The 21,836-nt window shown below is 45.2% G+C and overlaps 1 protein-coding gene across 1 annotated transcript in view; it reads right to left on the bottom strand.

Annotated features, from left to right (window-relative positions):
- The window catches only part of LOC126293545 (acetylcholine receptor subunit alpha-like), a 486,710-nt gene that overhangs the window by 44,414 nt on the left and 420,460 nt on the right, over positions 1 to 21,836 (bottom strand). Inside the window, exon 11 of the mRNA XM_049986811.1 lies at positions 3,302 to 3,587. Coding sequence (XP_049842768.1) covers positions 3,302 to 3,587 — 286 coding nt within the window. The remainder of the gene's footprint in view (positions 1 to 3,301; positions 3,588 to 21,836) is intronic.

Genomic DNA, 21,836 nt, shown 5'->3' with positions numbered 1-21,836 from the left:
GCAAAGGAAGATTGACTGATTCCATAATAGACCACATTTAGAATTGCTATGGCCTTGCAATCAGGCAAAACACAGGCAGTCTTGAAGAAATGAGGAAAGCTATATGGGCTTTGTATTTCCACACCGCATCCACAGATGAGTATCCTGAACATGGTTTGTGCCCCAAAGGTGAAAAGAGCTGGTGTAAATACAATAGAGGACTCACCACCATAGTCTGCCATTAGCCATCACGGAAGAAATAAAGCCCATTTTCAGAGATTTGCCCGACAGACGTCTTCTGGTGAAATGTCTTAATGGAAAAACGCAGAGCCCCAACGAGTGCTTGAATAGTGTGATATGGCATCGTCTCCCAAAAACAGTGTTTGTCAGAATTAATATGCTACACTTTGCTGTGTATAATGCTGTGTCAACCTTCAGTCTTGGGAATACAACTAAATGCCAGGTCCTTCAAAAGTTGGGTTTGCGTGTTGGTTCCCGCTCAGTACGTGCTATGATCAGCACAGACTAAGGCATGCTGACAATATAATCAAGACATTAGTGGAAAAAGCAAGACAGGCGAAGAGGAGTGCCGAAAGAAGACTTGAAGATGCCTATGAAGACTGTGAACTACCGATCATTAATGTTTTAATCTTCTTTCTCCGTTTCCCGTAAGTTTGCTTTCTACCTCTTCTAGGAACATTATCTCAGGTACTGCTGAACCTAGAAGTCTGAAATTTTTATGAATTAGTGACATGGGTTTCTTTTACACACTGAAACGATTTTTTAATTACTTGATTTACAAAAGACTTAGGGGTGAGAATGTAGTAAAAAGTGATGGAACAAACTTACTTAAAAATAAAAGTAAAATATCGCTGTAAGAAAATACTTTGACAATAAACTGTTGTTTCAGTATTGGTATAAGATATCAATGCACATATAGTAAAAACTTTATCTCTCTCTGTCTCCAGTAGTTCTCTATAATAGTCATATTTTAACATTGCGGGGATAGGCGATTCCGTGTCCCCTTAAGAGGCTTAAAGAGGCGTCAATTAGTTCATGAGCTGTTCCTCGGGAAAGCACAGAAAAACTGGTTTCTTCTTTTACTGTAATTTTTGCTGCCACCAGCGGACCAAAACGCAGCCGAAGATTTCCATAGGGCTGCGCACAGCTAATGGCTGTAATTTTTACGATGTACTAAAGGGATCCCGATCTCGAACAACCTTCAAAATTTTCTTCGTATCTTTATCCGTTTCCGAGGTACAGAGATTCACAGTTACTACCCTATTCTACACATAAAATTCAGTATTAGACGAAATCTAAATAATAAATAACCTCAGCAAATTGCTCAAATTTTAGCGGTGTTTCCTCTAGGTGTTTTGGTAGAAGAGCCATCTCCCTGTTTTCAAAAATATTTATCCGTTACTGAGAAACACGCGAAAAACTTGTTTTTTGGGTACCAAAACACAGCCGCAGATGCCGAGACGGCTATGTACAGAAAATGGCTATAGTTTTTATGGTGTATTCCTAAAATGCCGATTTCGAAGAACCCTGAAAATTTGCTTCATAACTGTATCCATTTTGGATATATCGCGATTCAAAGTTACCTTACTCGTACACGTAAAAAATGCGCGTAAAATCCAGTTTGAGGCGAAAACGTAGTTTATAACGTGATATAAGACGGAGAAATATGCTGTAAAGTGTGTCCGTTATCATCTGGGAACCTGAAGTTGCAGTATTCAAGTATTTGTCCTGAGAGAAAACACAGTAGCAGTAGTAGCAGAGAGACGGTAATGTAATAAATACTGGAAGGTAGCAGACAGCTGTGGTGTAGAAAGAGCGAAGGAGAGATTGGCGGTGTGTGAATGATGTGTGTGTGTGTGTGTGTGAGAGAGAGAGAGAGAGAGAGAGAGAGAGAGAGAGAGAGAGATATTGTGGCAGTGGGACGCAGTTGGCAATAACAGAAGGGTGAAGGAGAGAGTGCCAGTGGCAGAGGAATAAAGAGAAGATGAAAGTGGCCAGTCATAATGAGAGACAGTGACAAAGAAGAAGAGACAGACAGTGGTAGTGAGAAAAGACAGCAGCAGTAGGAAGGAAGGAATGAGAGAGCAGCAGTAAGAGAGAGGGAGAGAGGAGACTGCAGTAGGACAGAGAGACACAGAGAGATAACGACAATGAGTGAGGGAGAGAAAAAAGGGCAAGTGGGAGTGGATGGCTAGTGGGTGTGAGTGAGTTGAAGTTAGGGGGGCTTTTGGGAGTTTGGGATGTTACATGTTAAAAAGAACTCGAATATGTTCGCATGCCAAAATGTTTGGCAAGTGCCGAGGAAGGGAGAATGAGGCACGTATCAGTCAGAGTCTTTCAAACAAAGAGGAAGATATTCGCATTTTTTATGCTCCGGTAGGAAAATTTTCCCATTGGTTAAATATTCCTTTAGTTGTGCGAACTGGTTTCTGAGCTTTTTTCAGGCTGTTCCTCAGACGAGGCACGCAGGAGTTTAGAGGTTCGTGCTTTCAGCACTACGAGCTCTGAGTTGCTCACGCAGCAGTCCGTGGAAGTACAGTACAATAAGGGACGTGGCGCCACGTCGCTTTCAGAAGCATGTTGAATGCCCCAAAACATCAGCAGACAGTTGCTTCCCGTTCTGAATTTAGGTCGTGTGCGCGTGAGAGTTCTGTTACGTAGTCTTTTCGTGAATAGCTAGGAGCCAGAAAAGTATTTTCATACCTTTTTCTTGTCCTAAGTACATATTTGATCTAATAATGCGACTGGATTTCGCTCCGTTATCGTAACATTCTTTTCGATATACGAAAACGCTGCTTTCGTAATCCGGTATTTCCTTTACTACGGACTGAGGAAACTGATGTTCGGTGTATATCCTCTTCCTGAAAATGCAGAGATCATATTTTGCTATTCTTTCTTACAGCATTCAACCGGAAGGATTATCTACATCTACATCTACATTTATACTCCGCAAGCCACCCAACGGTGTGTGTCGGTCGAAACGGGATCTAAAGTAAAACACAGCAAAAGCGAACAGCGCAATCAAAATTCAATCGCATTTAAAAGAAAATGTCGATCGAACGATTCCAGTTACGAATGAAATGTGGTTGCCCCGCAGTTTAGGCTGCAACCAGAAAGACCCTGTAAATGACGCAAGCCGGCATTTTTTATCGAAACGCTGCCCGGGGCAGGCGAGACGTGTCGTAACGACGGCTCCCCTGCCCGTATCCGGCCGCAGCTTCCAGTTTCATTGCCCGCCGGCCACAGAGTTTAAGCGCCGAGACCCGGCACGGCCTGTTAGTCCAAAGTGCGGTCCGCTCACCCTGGTGGAGTCCTCTTCGCGCTTGGTGTGGTCAGCGATGAAGCGCACGCCGTCGATGGCCTTGTGCAGCTCCGGGCAGCGGTGCCAGTGCAGGGAGGCGGGCCGCGCCGCCCCCGGGAAGCCGTTGCTGGCGCTGCCGCCCCCGGCGCAGGGGGTGGCCGGCTCGTCGGCGCCGTCCCCCGCAGCCGCCCCCGGCGCCGCCTCTTCCGCCAGCAGCGTCGGCGGCGGCGGCGGCACTCCGCTCCCGGGCCCGTGGATCCGGCACGACGCGCCCAGGTCGCTGTCCCTGCAAAGCCAAGGCCGAGGCCGCGGTGGGCGGCGCAGCAGACACTGCCGCTGCAGCGAGGCACAGTAGCTGTGGCGGGACGGAGGGAGGGAGGCAGCCGACCCTCACGTTATAGAATGTAGGCTCTCAGCCATCACTAAGGTATAAAAAGTGAGACTTCAAGGTTGCTAATAACGTTATAATTTTGGGCACACCACAGAGGGTATACGACGAAGAGTGCCAGCAATGAGGAAAGCGTTTCTGAAGAGGCAGAGTTCGTAGACAACGAATACAAATCGAAGCATTAGAAAGTCTTTTCTTAAGGTACGCATTTGTTCGAGGTGTAGGATCGTACTCCAGTGAAACGTGAACAATAAGCTTCTGAAAGGTGACGCTAATTAGATGGACACATCGAAAAATTAATGAACAGGTGCTCAATCGAATTTGGGAAAAGAGAAGTTTGTGGCACAACTGGACGAGAACAAGTGTCGGTTGGGAGGAGGTGGCAAAGAATTGTGAGTCTGGTACTGCAGTGAGGCGTGGGGAAGAGGAGCAACATTGTGCAGGAAGACACAGTCAACACAATCAAATGGGAGGAGTTGTCAGGAGATGAAGAAGACGTTGGCCAGAGTGGTGAGCTGCATAAAACAAGTCTTGGGACAGGCTGCGGAAATCGCACCGTAATCGTCACTCTCGAGAAACCGAAATGTGTCCTCCTCGCCCTCTAGTGCTCCAAGCGGATGACTTTCTGGACGGTACTGTAAGTGGTCACTTATATTTGAACAAGCGGAGCGGAATAATTAGTTCACTGAGGGTTAATCACGGTCGAAATTAGCGAGGAACACTGATTTGAATTACGCGCAACGGAAGGGCTCCTCTTGAACGAATCTGAATACAGACCAGGTGGTTTAGATTATCGGAACATAAGACAATGTTACAGCTATATTATTGTCTTTCAAAACCTGTTGCATTAGTCTTTTCGTGAGGAGCGACGGTCTGAAGGAGAAGAGGAGCTACGCTGACGTAGAATTACTCTTGACAAACGGATCTTATAAGGTCACAGAATTTGTTATTGGGCATAACAACCTGCTTCGTACGACCTAGATAACACTGAACACGTAATAAGACAGTTCCTCAAAGACAGTAATTACTGCAGGGGAAATTAATTCCAAAGGTGAAAGGAGCTTATGAATGTTATGAGAAGCTATAGAGGCGTGGTGGTTAGGTACACGGGAAACAGGAAGATATTCTTGTATTGATACTCTACCCGATTGATACACGACTCAAAACAGGCACTACTCGGTCGGATTGAGGAGTCCACCAGTTGCGAAACACGAGTGCACTTCCCTATTCCACAAACGCAATCGCGTAACAGTGACATCTGAAGTCGACTACTTGCCGAGGGTAATGGACTCAGACGGGAAACTGCACACTGGTTACTGTGTTCCACATGTGGTTCACAAGAACGAATCAAAGATTACTCGAAGGCATAAGTCCGATCGACATGCAACTTGTGACACTCGGTGGCCAAGAGAACACAGCACTTCATTAGTCAAACGAGAGACCACTCGTAAATGCAAGCGGCCACATCACTTGGGAACAATGCGAAGTTCTTTTCCACGTGTTTCTCTCGTAAAATAACTGAGTCTATTAACCGAGGTGGAATAACACTTCCGAACATTCTAAAAACTGAATGCAATGAAATCCTGCTACTCGAACAACACCTGACTGCGTCAAAAGAAGTATAACATGTTAACTGATTCGGGACGACGCTGGCCGGTGGAGGTCTCAGGCGCCGGAGGGCTCCGAGTCGCCAAGGAAAGAACTCCAGAGAAAGCTACCAGCGTCAGCAAGCGGGAACAAATCCATACTACAGCGCAAGTGGATTTCAGGCATACGGACGGAGACGAGGGCACGGGGCAGGTGGTTGATGCGCTGAATAAGTACCCACCCGTACTCTGCGTATTCCCTTCCCGAGGCACAAAGACATACGAAAAATCATGTGTGCTATTTAAATACGACTACTTATTAATACGAATCGGCCAGTGATGAAAGTCGGCGTCTACAGCAGTGTTTGGATACCAAGACGCCCTCAGAGTCAGAGCACTTCCGCTTCGCGATATGTTCTTGTACGACTGAACTCCGTAGCTGAGCGCAAACGCGGGTACGAGGCGCGCGCTCCAGAGTTTGGCGTACCGCGAAACACGCCGAAGCTACCCTCTGAGAGGACTTGGAGGTTCGACCGCGCGTCTGCCTAACTGACAAGAGAATCGGACTACAATTTCGAATTTGGTGAAAACCAAACAGGCTTTAATCTTGGGAGTTAACGCAAGTGGTAAAATCATAAATGAATGAAAAAAATGAACGGTAGGCAGCCCTGTTGGGCATATTAATTTGGAAATATATATTTGACAAAATGGAATGGTATTTATTGAAGTTACTTTTGTTGAGATTTCCCTTTGAGTAGCAAACTGGATACAAGAGGTCAGAGTGCACTCTGTACTGCGTGTAGCAGCAGTTACCAGTAACACACGCAACAGTAAGTTATGGGGAGCAAACCTGCACCGAGCCCATATTAATGACGGCCACAATCGTCACCATTACTTGATCAAATACGGAAGTGTCACTACATTAAGTTGCAGAACTACATGGCTTCTATCTTCACCGACATGAAAAACACAAATAAAGATGGATAACGCCATAAACACACTGTTTAAGCTCTTCTGCATATGGCAGTTTTCCTCAGTAACTGTGACAGTAATAGGTGGAGAATATGATGGGGACCCATGAACTAGTATAGTTTCACTCGTCAAATCTCTTTGATTATTACAAGAGTAAAGAATAAGTCTAAAAGCTTATCATTCACTTAATTTACTTTGCAAGACAATAAAATACAACACTGGGCTCCATTAACTTAAAAAAAGGAACCTTTTACGACGGGTGCCAAAAATACACCTTCTTTAAAATTGTGCACAATTTTTCTAACAGTACTACCGTAAATCTGTTCATTAAAGATTTATATGCACTTGAACTTTAATTACTTGTGAAGCACGTATTCTTTGCAATAATATCTACATAATCTTGCACTGTAATCCTGCAAAACTTTATTTTATAATAAACTAAGGATACTTTAGCAAAAGCCTATCCAAGTTCACTCTTCTGTTAACTGATCTTTGAATTTTTGTACTTAAACTTGCTACCTTAAGAATTTCACTTGGAGTAATTCATTAACGAAGCATCCAAATATCACTCTTAATTAAACTTTTACGACTCCTTTTAGTTAAACAAAAAATCAATTTTAAAGACACGAATGCAAGAATTGTTCATTTAAATCGCGATACTCGGTTTTAGTAACACTTAGGTGAGGACCTTGCGTAGGTTCGTGATCGGGACTGAAAATGTGGTTCCGGACACGAATTTATTTTTTAAGTGATTATTATTGAAACAACACACAAATTAACTGATCCATGCCAACACACGTGACGTAACTGAATGTATGAAGTTTGCGAAGCAGTGGCGAAGTGGCGGCTAACAGCGGTCACGGCTCCGGAAGTGTGAACGCTCCGTAGAACCTCTTGTTGGCGTCGTACTTTCAACATATTACAGCCTTCCCACTATTCCGTGAATACCAAATAACAGCCAGATCGACATGCGAGCCAAATCCCTTCCAATTGCATAGATGTACCTGCATGCCGCTGGCAGTTGCACCGCCAAAGCCACCTTCGTTGCGGAGGGACTTCCCTGCAGAGCTTTCATGTTGCAAATACAAGTGCCCTAAGCATGAACCAGCTTTTAACAAACATAATTTTTTATACATATATTCATATTATAATAATTTAAAATTTCAACATATTCTTTTGCTTTTTTCCATATATACATTCGGAAGCTAGAGTTTCTTGCCATACATCGAGGAGTTTAAACGACACGGAATACACACTTCATAAATTGCAGATACATAGCCACGGGGACTCCGCGTCAGTTCCACTGTGGATGGTTTTATGCATGCAGCCATTTGAAACTCTCCACATGTGAACGGAGACGTACGAGTATTTTAGATGGCCTCGTAACATCCCCACCAAATGGCTATGTTCGACTCCTTGCATACTTTCCTCTTTTAGTAACCTGGAGACTGATTCCGAATAGATTTAGGATGATATAGATTACGAAGGTTGCAATTTAAAATGTTTAATATATAATTTCATCTCGAAAGTATGTAGTAAGTAGTGAACCGGCATTGCTTTTCAGTAGCCAAATGTATGTGGGAATTGGATATACGGCCTAATCACCCTTGTCGCCCCCTCCCCCCCTCCTCTCCTAGATCTCTGACAGTAGTAGCATCGACGGCAGCATTTCCCATAGTTTTAATCTGCGAACGAGTAGCATTACAAAGTCTACGACCACTTAGATCATGGGTCGATAATCTATAAAAACAACTTTCCTGATTTCTGTTAAAACCGAGTAAGAGGAAGATAACACAACAGCACACTGTTCTCTATACAATTTTTGTTTGCAATTATGTACAAGGACACAAAATACACACGGCATAAATGATTTGTCTAATGGTTGAAATGCCCTGCTATCGCAGTTAACACTGGCTGCGAGAGGGAAACGGAACTGAACATTTTCACAACACAGCAGTTTCTTTCTTGCAGTCGATGCGTCTAAATGTTTAATAGAGAATCGTGTAAAAATTTCAAGTTTTAGATCAAGAACTTTCCGAGATTTTTGGAAACAACGTTAAACAACGTCTTGTCTTTATATAGTGGCACAGATAATGCTTAGTCGATTAATCGTGTGCCATTGTTGTGGAGATTCGAATTAAGTGTCTGCGCATATAGAGTGGCAGCTCGCGAGAAACAGCTACCCAAAACTAACGGTGTCCCTGACAGGAATGTAAAGAATAGAAGTGAACAGGCTGGAAACGTAAATGTGCGGAGCTTAGAATTCGAAATTGACTACTGTGAGCGAGTTGAAGGAAGAGGAGGAAGATAGCCATCACATTTTCAAAATAATGTCGAAAACAGATGGAAAAGGTACTGTTGACACAGAATGGAGAGCAAAATGCATTTCTATCTGAAAATGCAATGAATGAAAGGAGCAAACTAGTTCCCACAAATGACGAAGCTGGCATTCACTAGACCGAGGCAATAACACAGTCAGTTATTGACGCAATCAAATTATTAAGCCAACACACACAAACCAATTACAGAGATAACGGTTCAGTAGTAATTATCATTGCTGATAATTCGTTCGAACGTACTGATCTCTTTAACTTCCCTGTATGGCGTACGCAGAGTGATCTGTTGCCAAGTCTAGGAATTGTTTCGTAAGCAACACGAGTTGCCCTTCTACCTGCAGCTCAGATCCTGGGATTACCCTCTGAGACGTTGCAGCCCAAGCCCCGCACATCGGCTGCAGAGTCGGGCCGCAGCTATCAGATGATGTGCCGCCCCCCGCCCCCCGCCCCCCTATCGGATGATCCGGCACGCCTGTCACGGCCGCCCCGCTGACGGCGCCAGAAACAATGCGGCCGCCACATTGTGGCCCGAGACAATGGCGGCGCGCAGCGCCACGGCGCGGCGGCGGCGGGTAATTTTCCAGCTCATAACGCGGGGAAGCCCCGGGCGGTGCGGGCGCGCTTTGTCACGGCGACGCCAGCGCCACAGGCGGTAAACACCGGAGGCGAGGCGAGGCGACGGCTCCCTCACAATTAGCGCCGCGTCGCGCCGCGCCGCGCCGCGCCGGCAACATGGTAAATGCAGCAGACACCTGCTGGCAGGGGAGGGCGGGGGTACGAACCCTGGCCACCGAGAGACGCGGTGCGGCGCCGAAGACACACGGACGAGCATGGCTCTGTCCACATCTGTAGTACTGCCCCCCCAGTAAAGGAGAACGCTCGTCTGTGTGTTTCGTGCATTCAGGGCGACCAACCGTAGGGTTATTAGCGTCCTCCCTAAAATATCATCAGACGGTTCTGGTTGAAGCTGTTCACACTAAAATCCTCGAAATATGATTTCGCTTAATACACCACCTCATCCATTTTCACTCACATTCACAAAACCATTTGTACCAAGTCGTGTATAACGTAAAATTTGCAACTTTGTCGCTGTTCAAATGTACTATTCAAACTGTACGTGAACTATAGCATAAAGCTACAAAAATGTCAAGTGTGGCTGGATGATCGGTTACGAAATACCTGGACGAGGCAGCCAGACTGATGCCACAAAATCTTGAAAGTCTTACCACACTTGTGGCGCTGTCTGCTGACAGGCGACAGATCAACTGGTAACCTAGGCCCTGCTTGACAACAATGTTCATCATCTACAGGCTGGAAAAAATACAAAGTGACGGTGTCAGAGAACGATAGGGGAGGGTAAAATCTACCAATGACTACAAAATCACCATTACGGGACGACAGCCTTGAATCCATGACCTCCACGAAACAATTTTTGCGGGTGACAATCGTTTCGAAATTTCGCTACTCGATTCGTTGACGATGTCAGCTTTGCAGCAGTATCGGCATGTGGGGAGTGTGTCTTGGGGGGGGGGGGGGGGAGGGTAGCGGAGGGGGAGGTGGAGGACCCACACATTTCCTGTAAACATGTGAATTGAGGAAAAAAACTGAGTTCTGTTTTTTTAACCATTCTTTCAGTGATCTGCTGTACTTATTAGAATAAAAGTCCATTCATTGCCTCTCCTTATATGCAAAAATTTGAAAAAGTAGCATTTAGATTTCTTTATTAACAACATTGCAACTTTCAGCGGCACATGTCGACTGTATTACTACGCTGCTCTTTCCATAGCACACATTATTTTAGCCAATTAATGCCATTACAGTACTTACAACATAGTTCATTTACCCAGCAATCTCTGAAAATTGGCGTTTAACGTAACCAGTCATTGATAGGAATTGAAGCCTTGCATAGCTTCTACTGTTCAGCAGAAACCATTTCCTTAATCTGATGTAATCAACACGTGCGCTCTTCAGCATTATGAGTATCAGAAGCAGCTAGTGTCACCACCTCCCAACCTGCAAGTAATCGCCCCGTAAGCGGAAAAATTAAACTTTTTGAGGGGTAAAAAACCAAAAGGGTGTCTTTCTGTGACAAAACTAAATCATTTTTAAAAGATCACTACCGTCACAATTTTGTGTGACTCTAATATTGGTTATGTAAGTGATCAATCACTAACACAATGCTTGACACACTGCAGGTTCATCACATGGGCCACCTACCACACACACGCTGTGTGCTTTCTACTCGACTTCTACACTGTAGCATCGGAGAAACTGTGTAGGCACGCGTATTCGAATACAGAGATATGTAAACAGGCAGAATACGGCGCTCCAGTCGGCAAAACCTATATACGACACGTGTCTGGCGCAGTTTTCAGATCGGTTATTGCTGCTACAGTGGCAGGTTATCAAGATTTAAATGAGTTTTAACGCGGTGTTATAGTCGGCGCACGAGCGATAGGATATAGCACATCCGAGGCAGCGAAGAAGTGAGGATTTTCCCATAAGACCATTTCTCTGACATCGCTGCGGCCGGAAAAAGATCCTGCAAGAACGGGACCAACGACGACTGAAGAGAATCGCGGAACGTGGCAGAAGTGCAAGCCTTCAGCAGATTTCTGCAGATTTCAATGCTGGGCCATCAACAAGCGTCAGCGTGCGAACCGTTCAACAAAACATCATCGATGTGGGCTTTCCGAGCCGAAGACCCACTCGTGTACCCTTGATGGCAGCTCGACACAAAGCTTTACGCCTCGCCTGGGTCCGTATAACACTGATATGGGCCTGCTGATGACTGGAAACATGTTGCGTGGTCGGACGAGTATCGTTTCAAATTGCGTCTTTTGGATAGAAGTGTACAGTTATGGGGACTACCACAAGAATCAGTGGAGCCTGCAAGTCAGCAGGGGACCGTTCAAGATGGTGAAGGCGTGGCGTGTGCGCAGTTGGAGTGGAGCTGAAGTTGACACAATGTATCACACGCCTTTTATCTCTGTCATGCATGAACCAATTAATAAATGATCACGGAATGACATCTTCTCGAATAAGAAATTATATTCGAGGATAGATTTATTACACAAATATCAAGAGTGACATCACATGTAAAGAGAAATAAACATTAATTCAGTTCAAGCAGCTGTTTAATGGAGTTAAGTACGTACTGATATATGGCTGACCACGATGGCGAGTGGGTGCAGTAATTTACCGTAGCTCCTACTTTAAACAAGGATGCCGTGACCTGATAGAATGAACGAGGACGGTTTGATAAATCCGTTTAAACAGCAAGAACAAATATTTATCCGTACACAACTCACCTTGCTTATCAACATAGCCACCTTTGAGGGATATACATTTAGTCCAGCGCCCCTTATACTTTCTCACCCTATTGGAAAAATAGATTGTGTCAAACTCTACAAAATACTCGTTGACTGCAACATTAACTTCCTCATTTGATGAAAATTTCTACCCAGAAAGTAAAAGTTTGACGGTAGGGAAGAGGATAATGTCAGCTGCGGCTAAGTCTGGTGAGCCGAGAGGATGAGGAACTGGGTGAAAGCCCGAGTCACGCACTTCCACCGTTCTCATCGCTGATGTGTGGGATCGTGCATTATCCTGGTAGAAGAGAACTTTTTTTCCATGCCAGCCTCGGTCTCTCTTCAGCCAACGCAAGCTTCGAACGCTCCAACAATGAAACGTAATGGGGTCCAATTACGGTTTTCCGTTTCCGCAAGTAATCTGTGTGGACTGTTCGCACGGAATCCCAAAAAACAGTGGCCATCACCTCACCAGCTGACGCAGTGGTCTCTGCCTTCTTCGGTGCGCTTTCACCAGCCCTCGTCCATTGTTTTCACTGCAGTTTTGACTCTGATGTGTACTCGATGGATCCAGGTTTCATCAACAGTCACAAATCGGCGCAAAAAAATGGGTTGCGATTAAACATCGCCAGACTTGGTGTTGAAATGTTGTGCGCTTTCAGTCGATGGCAAACAATCGCGGCAGCCACGCCACACACAGCTTCTTCACAACCAGTTCTTCATGTAGCACATTACGCGCTCAGTCAGTTGAGACGCTTACAGGCTCAACAATCTGACGAACGTTTATTCGGAGGTCTTGCGTCGCCCTACCACCCCATCCTGAGTGTTCACCTCTGGTGGACGGTCCTTGGCCGATCTCGTTTAAATTCATTAATCCAAAAGCAAATTGTCTTCGACAGTGGTGTCAAGTCTGCACGAAATTCATCAGATTCCGTTTTGATTTGTGCAGCTCTCCAACCCTTCAAATGCAAATGTTTTAATAACTGTGCGAGGCTCGGTTTTCTCCATTTTCAATAGCGGTCTACAAATTCACCAATCCAGACGGTTGTCAACAATGGACCGTATTCTGTACATTGTTGAAATCCTTCATACGATCCTCGGAACAATCGAGCTTACCAACTGTGAAGGCACAACAAAAATATTTCATTCTTTCGCGGCAACTTACCTGACTTACCCAACAACCCTGGTAATGCGGGTGACAGTGATTGTGAACTACAAAGCTGAAAGGCAGCACCGAACAGCGACTGCTGCTGTCTGGAAGTCAACGAGCACGCGTTCTGAATGTCCCTCACGGGCCGGAGCTGCAAAATGTGTGTGTCTGCCGACACGAACGGCGGGCCTCAGTCTATACGAGCTGATTCGCCTCGCGTACAAAGCCTAGAAACCCCTTTTCTTTATCACTTCACTATCATTTGGAAAACACTCCACACGGATACTTTCGAGAAGCTGAAACTACCGATCGAAATGGAGCGCCGTTTCTTTACACCAATAGGACAGTTCTAGTCTCTCAGTACAGACAAGACGGACAAATTCGTGTCGTCCAATTCTGGTGCTTTCTGCGACAAAGAATAGGCGACCTCCGGTACTTTTATGACGTCTTCGTCGGATTCCCAATAGACACACTGTTTTTCTTCCAGCGTGGGAGACCGCTTGGCGTGGGTCGGTTCTTACGTGACGTCTCAAAAAGAAGCAACGGCTGTTTCGGCGACGGTGCGTAGGGCGTCCTGCCGCCCCAGGCCATTTCGGCCATCTAGGCGAAACATTTTCACCATCCTGACAGATAAGGACCTCACAGCAAGGTCCACGGAAAAACATTGGGCCGATACCCGCACAACCTGAAGAATGCGCTCTCCGTGTCACGGGTCCCTCGTCAGGGCGGCGATCCGTCGCAAGCCGCGCGGCATTAGCCGAGCGGTCAGGGGCGCTGCAGTCGTGGACTGTGCAGCTGGTCCTCCCTCGGGCATGGGTGTGTGTGTTTGTCGTTAGAATAATTTAGGTTAAGTAGTGTGTAAGCTTAGGGACTGACGACCTTACCAGTTCAGTCCCATATCATTTCACACACATTTGAACATTTTTTGAGCAACTCGTCGTAAATTGTGCAGACTCCGCCGCAAGCCTCTGCGGCAGAGAACCGTGCGGTCCGCTGGGAGCCCGCTTCCTGTTCAGGCCGTGTCGCAGGCAGCCCAAAGCAAGAGCCGTCTTTCATTTCCGAGAAACACCTGTACGTAGCACTCGCCATGCCCCAGCAATTGCTTCGTCACTCATTCTAGCACACATACACGTAGTCACGCTATCCAAACCAAAACATGGGAGAGAAATATGGCATTCAAGATTTAAAGACGCGAAATTATAATTTTGACTAAGATAGTATTGAAAATATAAACAAGGGTCTGGAATTGGATCACGATTTATGATGTGTGCTTCCTGTGGACAAAGCAAGTTTTAAAAAGGTCGTGAGGCATAAGCACTGCCAATTGTTTCATCGACTCAATGAAACACCTATAGAAACTGTATATCATCTACTTGACGAAAGAAATTTTTGCCTTTTTCTGCATCGGGGTCCGAAATAACTCAGTGGTGACATATCGAAATTCGTGCCGCACCAGGATGCGAACCCCAGTTTCCCGCTTTACGCGTGCGGTCGCCCTAGGCGTTACGAACACTTGAGCAGGTCTCCTGTGGGACCCAACTGCCAGGCTCCAGATGTCCCACACTACCGAGTACTCCCCCGGTCCAGCGTGGGATGGATCACGCGCATATCTCACGGATACGGTGCTCACGATACGTTTATAATAAGTTTCATCTGTTGGACGCTAAAGGCGGTGATGATGGGAAAACAGCAGAGAGAGAGAGAGCAGCTGACGGCTGACTGCACGGTGGGCAACGGCTGCTGCAAGTGCACGCACTTCCACCGACTGTCTGCCATTTCGTGGCCGTATCTCCACAACGGAGAAATTTGGTCCTCCAGTTATGTGAAGCCTTTTTCTCGCTTTAGTATAGGGCTGTGTTTCCGCATTCTCTCTGAGAACAGATGACTCCACGCTAGTGTCTGGTGATACCAACCCCGTCCTCCACAGCGGCGTCCATTTCACGAGGAACAGAATCCACGACTTCCTTCGGCTGCAGCCACCCTTTACTGATAAAACCGCATAGCACTACCACACTCCGATGTCGGTTGCTACGTTTCACCTGCTGTTCTAGACAGCGTGGTTTGACGAGCTGATGTAGGTACGAGAAGGCGCTGAAGGGTTCACTCTCAGTGGCTGTCGCCGCACCACCGTCCCATCACCGACTGTTTGCATGTGGCCTGCACTTTCCAAAGCCTTACAATAAATAGCCCACAATCAGCTGGCGAATTGCAAACAACTTGTTAGACAAATAGGTCAGGTTTCTGTAAACATCGCAGCACAACTCATGCCTAAATAAAGCCAGCGGATGGCTGGAAGCACGACTAGCGTGTGCTCTTCAGACTCGGACATCTCTTAGCGGCTATGCTCAGCAGTCCAAATTCCTCGCCAGTTGGTGACAGCTGACGCCTCGCCAGCACCGCCCCACGACCGGCAGGCAGCATCGGGCGTCCCCCAGGGCTCGGTAGCAGATGTGATGTGTGGTGAGTCATGTCCCAGTGCACATGCCACATGTGCGCCGTCGTCCCTCAGTTTAGGAGCAAAAACAATAATCTTGAAGGAAGCTACTAAGAATCTGAGTGCCGATTCTTGTCCAGTATCGAAACGGACACAGGGGTAAAGCGGAAACCGAGCCGAGCGGTACTGGTTGGTCATTATAGGCCCACTAGCCCGAAATATCGGGAATAGCTACCATCTTTAACACAAAATGGAACAAATATCAACTTCTCTTCTTCAAGAAAGATTCTAGGAGTAGAGGATGAAAATCGAAATTGAACTCAGCACGTAACTGCAATGTGGAAGAAGGCATCAACATCTCTCCGCGCTCTAAAAAAATAAAAAAAGCTCTTCCATCTTGACCTGAAAAAGAAACTTGTAGAAACACTTATACTTCCAGTCACTGATATCCTGCGAGGCCTTCCTCAGGAAAGCTCGCGTCGCCTGGAAGTGGTAACGAATGCCTGTGTTCCTTATATCTGAGATGTTCGGTTCTTTGACCGATTGCATTTCACTATGTACAACTATCCTGGGTGTCTGCAGACAAGCACAGAAATTCCCATATCCTGCTGTCCCTCATATCTCTCTCTCCTGGGTCTGAATGCTCTCGTCTGAACAACATGGCAGAAACATCAGTTCCCATCAAGCAATACCCATCGTCCCGCCACTTTCCTCAGTAGTAGAAACCTGACACTGGAACAACCTTCCTCGCTCTATTAGAGAAACAAATGACACTTTCAGCTTCAGAAGACACTTAATAGACTATCGACTACAGCGAGAATAAGGATTGCCATTCTTTCTGCACGCACTCGATACCCTCGCACATTGTTATTCTTTCGGTATGCAACTCCTTTCCCGAGAATTAACCGTATCAGAAAACCTTTATCTTGTGCACCCATAAATTCTTTCTATATATGAAACTATCATTATTTTTATTATTGTTACTATTGTCACTGTTATTATTATTATTAACATTATTACTGGCAGCAGTACAAGTTTTAACTTTGTTAGTTCGTAGTCATTTTCATTTACTCACATTGCCACTTCAGACACGCAAATTATTTCAGTTTTATTTGTCACGTTAACATTGTTTATTAGGGGACCATGATGTAAAAAAAGGTACATATGTGCGAAAACCTGGCCTGGTGTAAAGGAAGACCTGATGCCACAAATCACATCACGTTAAATAAATAAATAATTATGGAGATATGAAACAAATCACAACACTTTGGTCACAGTGTGATTCGTGTTGGTGGTAACATTCTCGAGTCCTGCTCATCATTCTGGGGAGAATTAACAGGAGAACAGCACATTCCCACGTCTGTCTGGTAACCGTGATACTGTCACAGAGAGGGTAGACGCACGCCACTGCCAGAAGCTATGAGAGATGTTGGAACATGCTTCTCATAATGTCAGCTCTCACAATTATGTCTTCTCCTGCATAATCTGAATCACAAACATATTGAAGGGTATCTTATGACGCAGAAATTTAAAAAAAACTACCGTAGGATGTCAAATTATATTGTGCAAATGACCGTTTACGCACCATATAAATGACATTAATGGCCAGTTTCGGCCCGTGCTCTTCAAATTTATTTGTGTCGGTGATGTGTTTGTCACAGTTAAAACTTGTTCACTGCTACACACACACACACACACACACACACACACACACACACACAAGCGCGCGCGCGCGTAATGGGCCTACTCTTAACAACCAGCCTTCTGGAGCCTGTGCACACGTCTCATTTTGCTTCCTCATACGTGAGGAACCAAAGCTGCTTTCCGGGGATCATTCTCGTGCAAAAAGCTACAAAAGTATGCTAAGATGGCTGCTAGCCGTTTAGAAGATTGGCGCAATATTTGCTTGGAGTATTTCCAGGCCTTTATTTGAGTTCAAACTTAATGTTAGTTGTTCTGTGAGGTGGTCAGTTTTCGAAGCACACGGTACAGAATCGGGTTTTCATTCGTCCATGCCAACAGCAGGCATGTTGAATACATTACACTGAAGTTTACGTAAGTAATTCCAGGATTTTCTAGTATCTACAGAATTCTCTTTGTCCAGTTACTTCTAATGTATTGGTCTTCTATGCCACGTCGAGTACATATGTTGTTGTTGTGGTCTTCAGTTCTGAGACTGGTTTGATGCAGCTTTCCACGCTACTCTATCCTGTGTAGGCTTCTTCATCTCCCAGTACCTACTGCAACCTACATCCTTCTGAATCTGCTTTGTGTATTCATCTCTTGGTCTCCCTCTACAATTTTTACCCTCCACGCTGCCCTCCAGTACCAAACTGGTGATCCCTTGATGCCCCAGAACATGTCCTATCAACCGGTGCCTTCTTCTGGTCAAGTTGTGCCACAAACTCCTCTTGTCCCCAATTATATTCAATACCTCCTCATTAGTTATGTGATCTACCCATCTAATCTTCAGCATTCTTCTGTAGCACCACATTTCGAAAGCTTCTATTCTCTTCTTGTCCAAACTATTTCTCGTCCATGTTTCACTTCCATACATGGCTACACTCCATACAAATACTTTCAGAAACGACTTCCTGACACTTAAACCTGTACTCGATGTTAACAAATATCTCTTCTTCAGAAATGCTTTCCTTACCATTGCCAGTCTACATTTTATATCCTCTCTACTTCGACCATCATCAGTTATTTTGCTCCCCAAATAGCAAAACTCCTTTACTACTTTAAGTGTCTCATTTCCTAATCTAATTCCCTCAGCATCACCCGACTTAACTCGACTACATTCCATTATCCTCGTTTTGCTTTTGTTGATGTTCATCTCATATCCTCCTTTCAAGACACTCTCCATTCCGTTCAACTGCTCTTCCAAGTCCTTTGCTGTCTCTGACAGAATTACAATGCCATCGGCGAACCTCAAGGTTTTTATTTCTTCTCCATGGATTTTAATACCTACTCCGAATTTTTCTTTTGTTTCCTTTATTGCTTGCTCAATATAGAGATTGAATAACATCAGGGAGAGGCTACAACCCTGTTTCACTCCCTTCCCAACCACTTCTTCCCTTTCATGCCCCTCGACTAGGTTTGCCTTTCCTTAATCTAGCTTCTAAGATACGTCGTACGGTCAGTATTGCCTCACGTGTTCCGATATTTCTACGGAATCCAAACTGATCTTCCCCGAAGTCGGCTTCTGCTGGTTTTTCCATTGGTCTGTAAAGATTCGCGTTAGTATTTTGCAGCCGTGACTTATCAAACTGATAGTTCGGTAATTTTCACATCTGTCAACACCTGCTTTCTTTGGGATTGGAATTATTACATTCTTCTTGAAGTCTGAGGGTATTTCGCCTGTCTCATACATCTTGCTCACCGGATGGTAGAGTTTTGCCAGGACTGGCTCTCCCAAGGCCGTCAGTAGTTCTAATGGAATGTTGTCTGCTCCCGGGGCCTTGTTTCGACTTGGATCTTTCAGTGCTCTGTCAAACTCTTCACGCAGTATCATATCTCCCATTTCATCTTCATCTACATCCTCTTCCATTACCATAATATTGTACTCAAGTACATCGCCCTTGTATAGACCCTCTATGTACTCCTTCCACCTTTCTGCTTTCCCTTCTTTGCTTAGAACTGGGTTTTCATCTGAGCTCTTGATATTCATACAAGTGGTTCTGTTTTCTCCAAAGGTTTCTTTAATTTTCCTGTAGGCAGTATCTATCTTACCCCTAGTGAGATAAGCCTCTACATCGTTACATCTGTCATCTAGCCATCCCTGCTTAGACATTTTGCACTTTCTGTCGATCTCATTTTTGAGACGTTTATATTCCTTTTTGCTTGGTTCATTTACTACATTTTTATATTTTCTCCTTTCATCAATTAAATTCAATATTTCTTCTGTTACCCAGGGATTTCTACAAGCCCTCGTCGTTTTACCTACTTGATCCTCTGCTGCCTTCACTACTTCATTCCTCTAAGCTACCCATTCTTCTTCTACTGTATTTCTTTCCCCCATTCTTGTCAATTGTTCCTTTATGCTCTCCCTGAAACTCTGTACAACCTCTGGTTTAGTCAGTTTATCCAGGTCCCATCTCCTTAAATCCCCACCTTTTTGCAGTTTCTTCAGTTTTAATCTACAGTTCATAACCAATAGATTGTGGTCAGAGTCCACATCTGCCCCTGGAAATGTCTTACAATCTAAAACCTGCTTCCTAAATCTCTGTCTTACCATTATATAATCTATCTGAAACCTGTCGGTATCTCCAGGCTTCTTCCATGTATACAATCTTCTTTTATGAGTACTTATGGATATGTTGAATTATTTCCCGCATCCGAGATTATAACTCGATTTGTAATAATTCTAAATTGAAAGAAGATTTCTGTAATTTATTTAAATTCCCGCGTTAGTGACGAATCCGTGTTTGAAAAATACGACTATTTACGTGTTTTGGAGACACATTCAGGGAGTTTACGTGTCAAGAAGAGTCAAAGAACATATCGCATCCTTGCACACAAAGGGCGATTCATTGATGATGTTACAGACTATCAGGAATGGTAGAGAAGGGTGAAACTGTGTGGATCTGAAGTAAGGGAATCGAGTCCCTTAAGGACCGCGCCAACCAAGGTGTAAGCGTAGATCATTCTGACACCTGTAACAGTGAACCTCTTCTACTGCAGGCTCTTTGCTTACCACATTTTGCCAGGACGTAGCACGGACCAAAACAAGAAAGAATTCTCCAGTAAACCTGAGCTCTAAATTGCGTATCTTAGGAGCTGTAAGAATTTGTTCATCTTTGATATTGTGGAGCACATCTCCTCTATTGAACAATAGCTCATAGCTCTAAAGCTACGAAATTTAAAGATCATTTAGCAATTTTTTGTTTTGTTTTGGTGCGCATTATGTCCTTCAAAAAATACGATAAACTCGCAGTAGAAGGAGTCCACCGTCAGAGGTACGAGAAGGATGTTCGCTTACATCTTCCTATTCGGTGGTTTCTGGACGAGGGACCGTTGCCTGTAACTGATACGTTTGTCGTTCTCCATCATCCTTGGAACTTTCTAACATCGTCGAGAAATCAGTCCCAGTACCTGTCGAGACAGCCACGTCTGGAGAATCGGGGAAATTCACGATGGCAGTTGCTTCTCTGCAGTAGGTTTGCGAACGGAATAGTAGTGCCAACTAAGCATTAGGTTGTTGTAGACGATGGAATTGATTTTACAGATTCTCTGTGTTGCCACAAAAGTGCAGAAGCTTTGCACCGCTGCAGCAGCAAGTCAGGCCTCTGCCGCGGGCAGCCAGAGAAAACGTGCTCGAAACGCATTCACATCAGTCTGCTGTGACGGTGCAACGACACTTCAGAACCAAGTTCACAGCAGATCTAGCAACTGCCAGCTCTATGTGGCGACGGTATGCGCCGTTTAGTTTTGGGATGACGCTGCCACGTGAAATCGCCGGGTCTGCCGGCAGAGAGTCAAGAGACGGATGACCGCGTGCGGGTGTGTTTCGCGCGTAGACCACAGAAGTCGGCGAACGGAGCGAGCGTAGAGCTGAACGTACCAGAGCGTCTGGAAGATCTCAAGACGACGACTGAAGCTGACACCTTACCGGTTGCAGTTGTTATAAGCCCCGACTCCCAATGACAAAGTCAGACGCTTTGAATATTCGGCATAGTTGTACCAGCTTACGGAAGAGGATGGGTTTCGTGAGAACCTCGTCTTCACTGACTAAAAAACTTTTTTTTTTTAAGGGCACAGTGTGCGAATCTGGGGGTCAGAGAAACCTCAAAACGTCGAGATTCGTGGAAAGTTAAAGTGTTTCACAGTTTGAACTTTACGGTCCATTTTACCTCTACGAAAGGACTCTTACAGGACGTGCGTATCTGGACGTGTTGGAAATTGGCCCGTGCTACAAATGGAGACCGACAGTGTAGAGTTTATCTTCCTTCGGGATGGTGCCGCAGCTCACTTCCGTCACAATGTTCGTGAATTCTTAAACGGGAACTTGAGAAACAAGTGGATCGATCGTGGTGTCCGACCTCACCTGTGTGTGGGTTGACGTGAAAGATTCAGTGTTTTCGCGTCCTCTATCGAGAAACCTGCCAAAACTGCGAGGTTGCATCGACAGCGCTTTAAAACCGCCTGATAGGGACACGCTGTGCTGAAAGTGGGAAGAACCTGATTATCGACTTGATATCTGAGAATCAGTGAGGGGGCCGTCTCTTATGGAGATGTCAAAAAATTATTTTTCAGCTTTTCACAAAGCTCCATGACACTACGACAAATAATGTAGCTGCAGCAATTCTGTAAAACCGCTGCAGTTACTTCTGATAACTTCGTGCTGTGCACGGCACAC

This window comes from Schistocerca gregaria, chromosome 10 (genome assembly GCF_023897955.1).
Source record: "Schistocerca gregaria isolate iqSchGreg1 chromosome 10, iqSchGreg1.2, whole genome shotgun sequence".
In the NCBI taxonomy this organism is placed as follows: domain Eukaryota; kingdom Metazoa; phylum Arthropoda; class Insecta; order Orthoptera; family Acrididae; genus Schistocerca; species Schistocerca gregaria.
The sequence above is the reverse complement of the archived record's forward strand: the minus strand, read 5'-3'. Positions and strand labels throughout refer to the sequence as shown.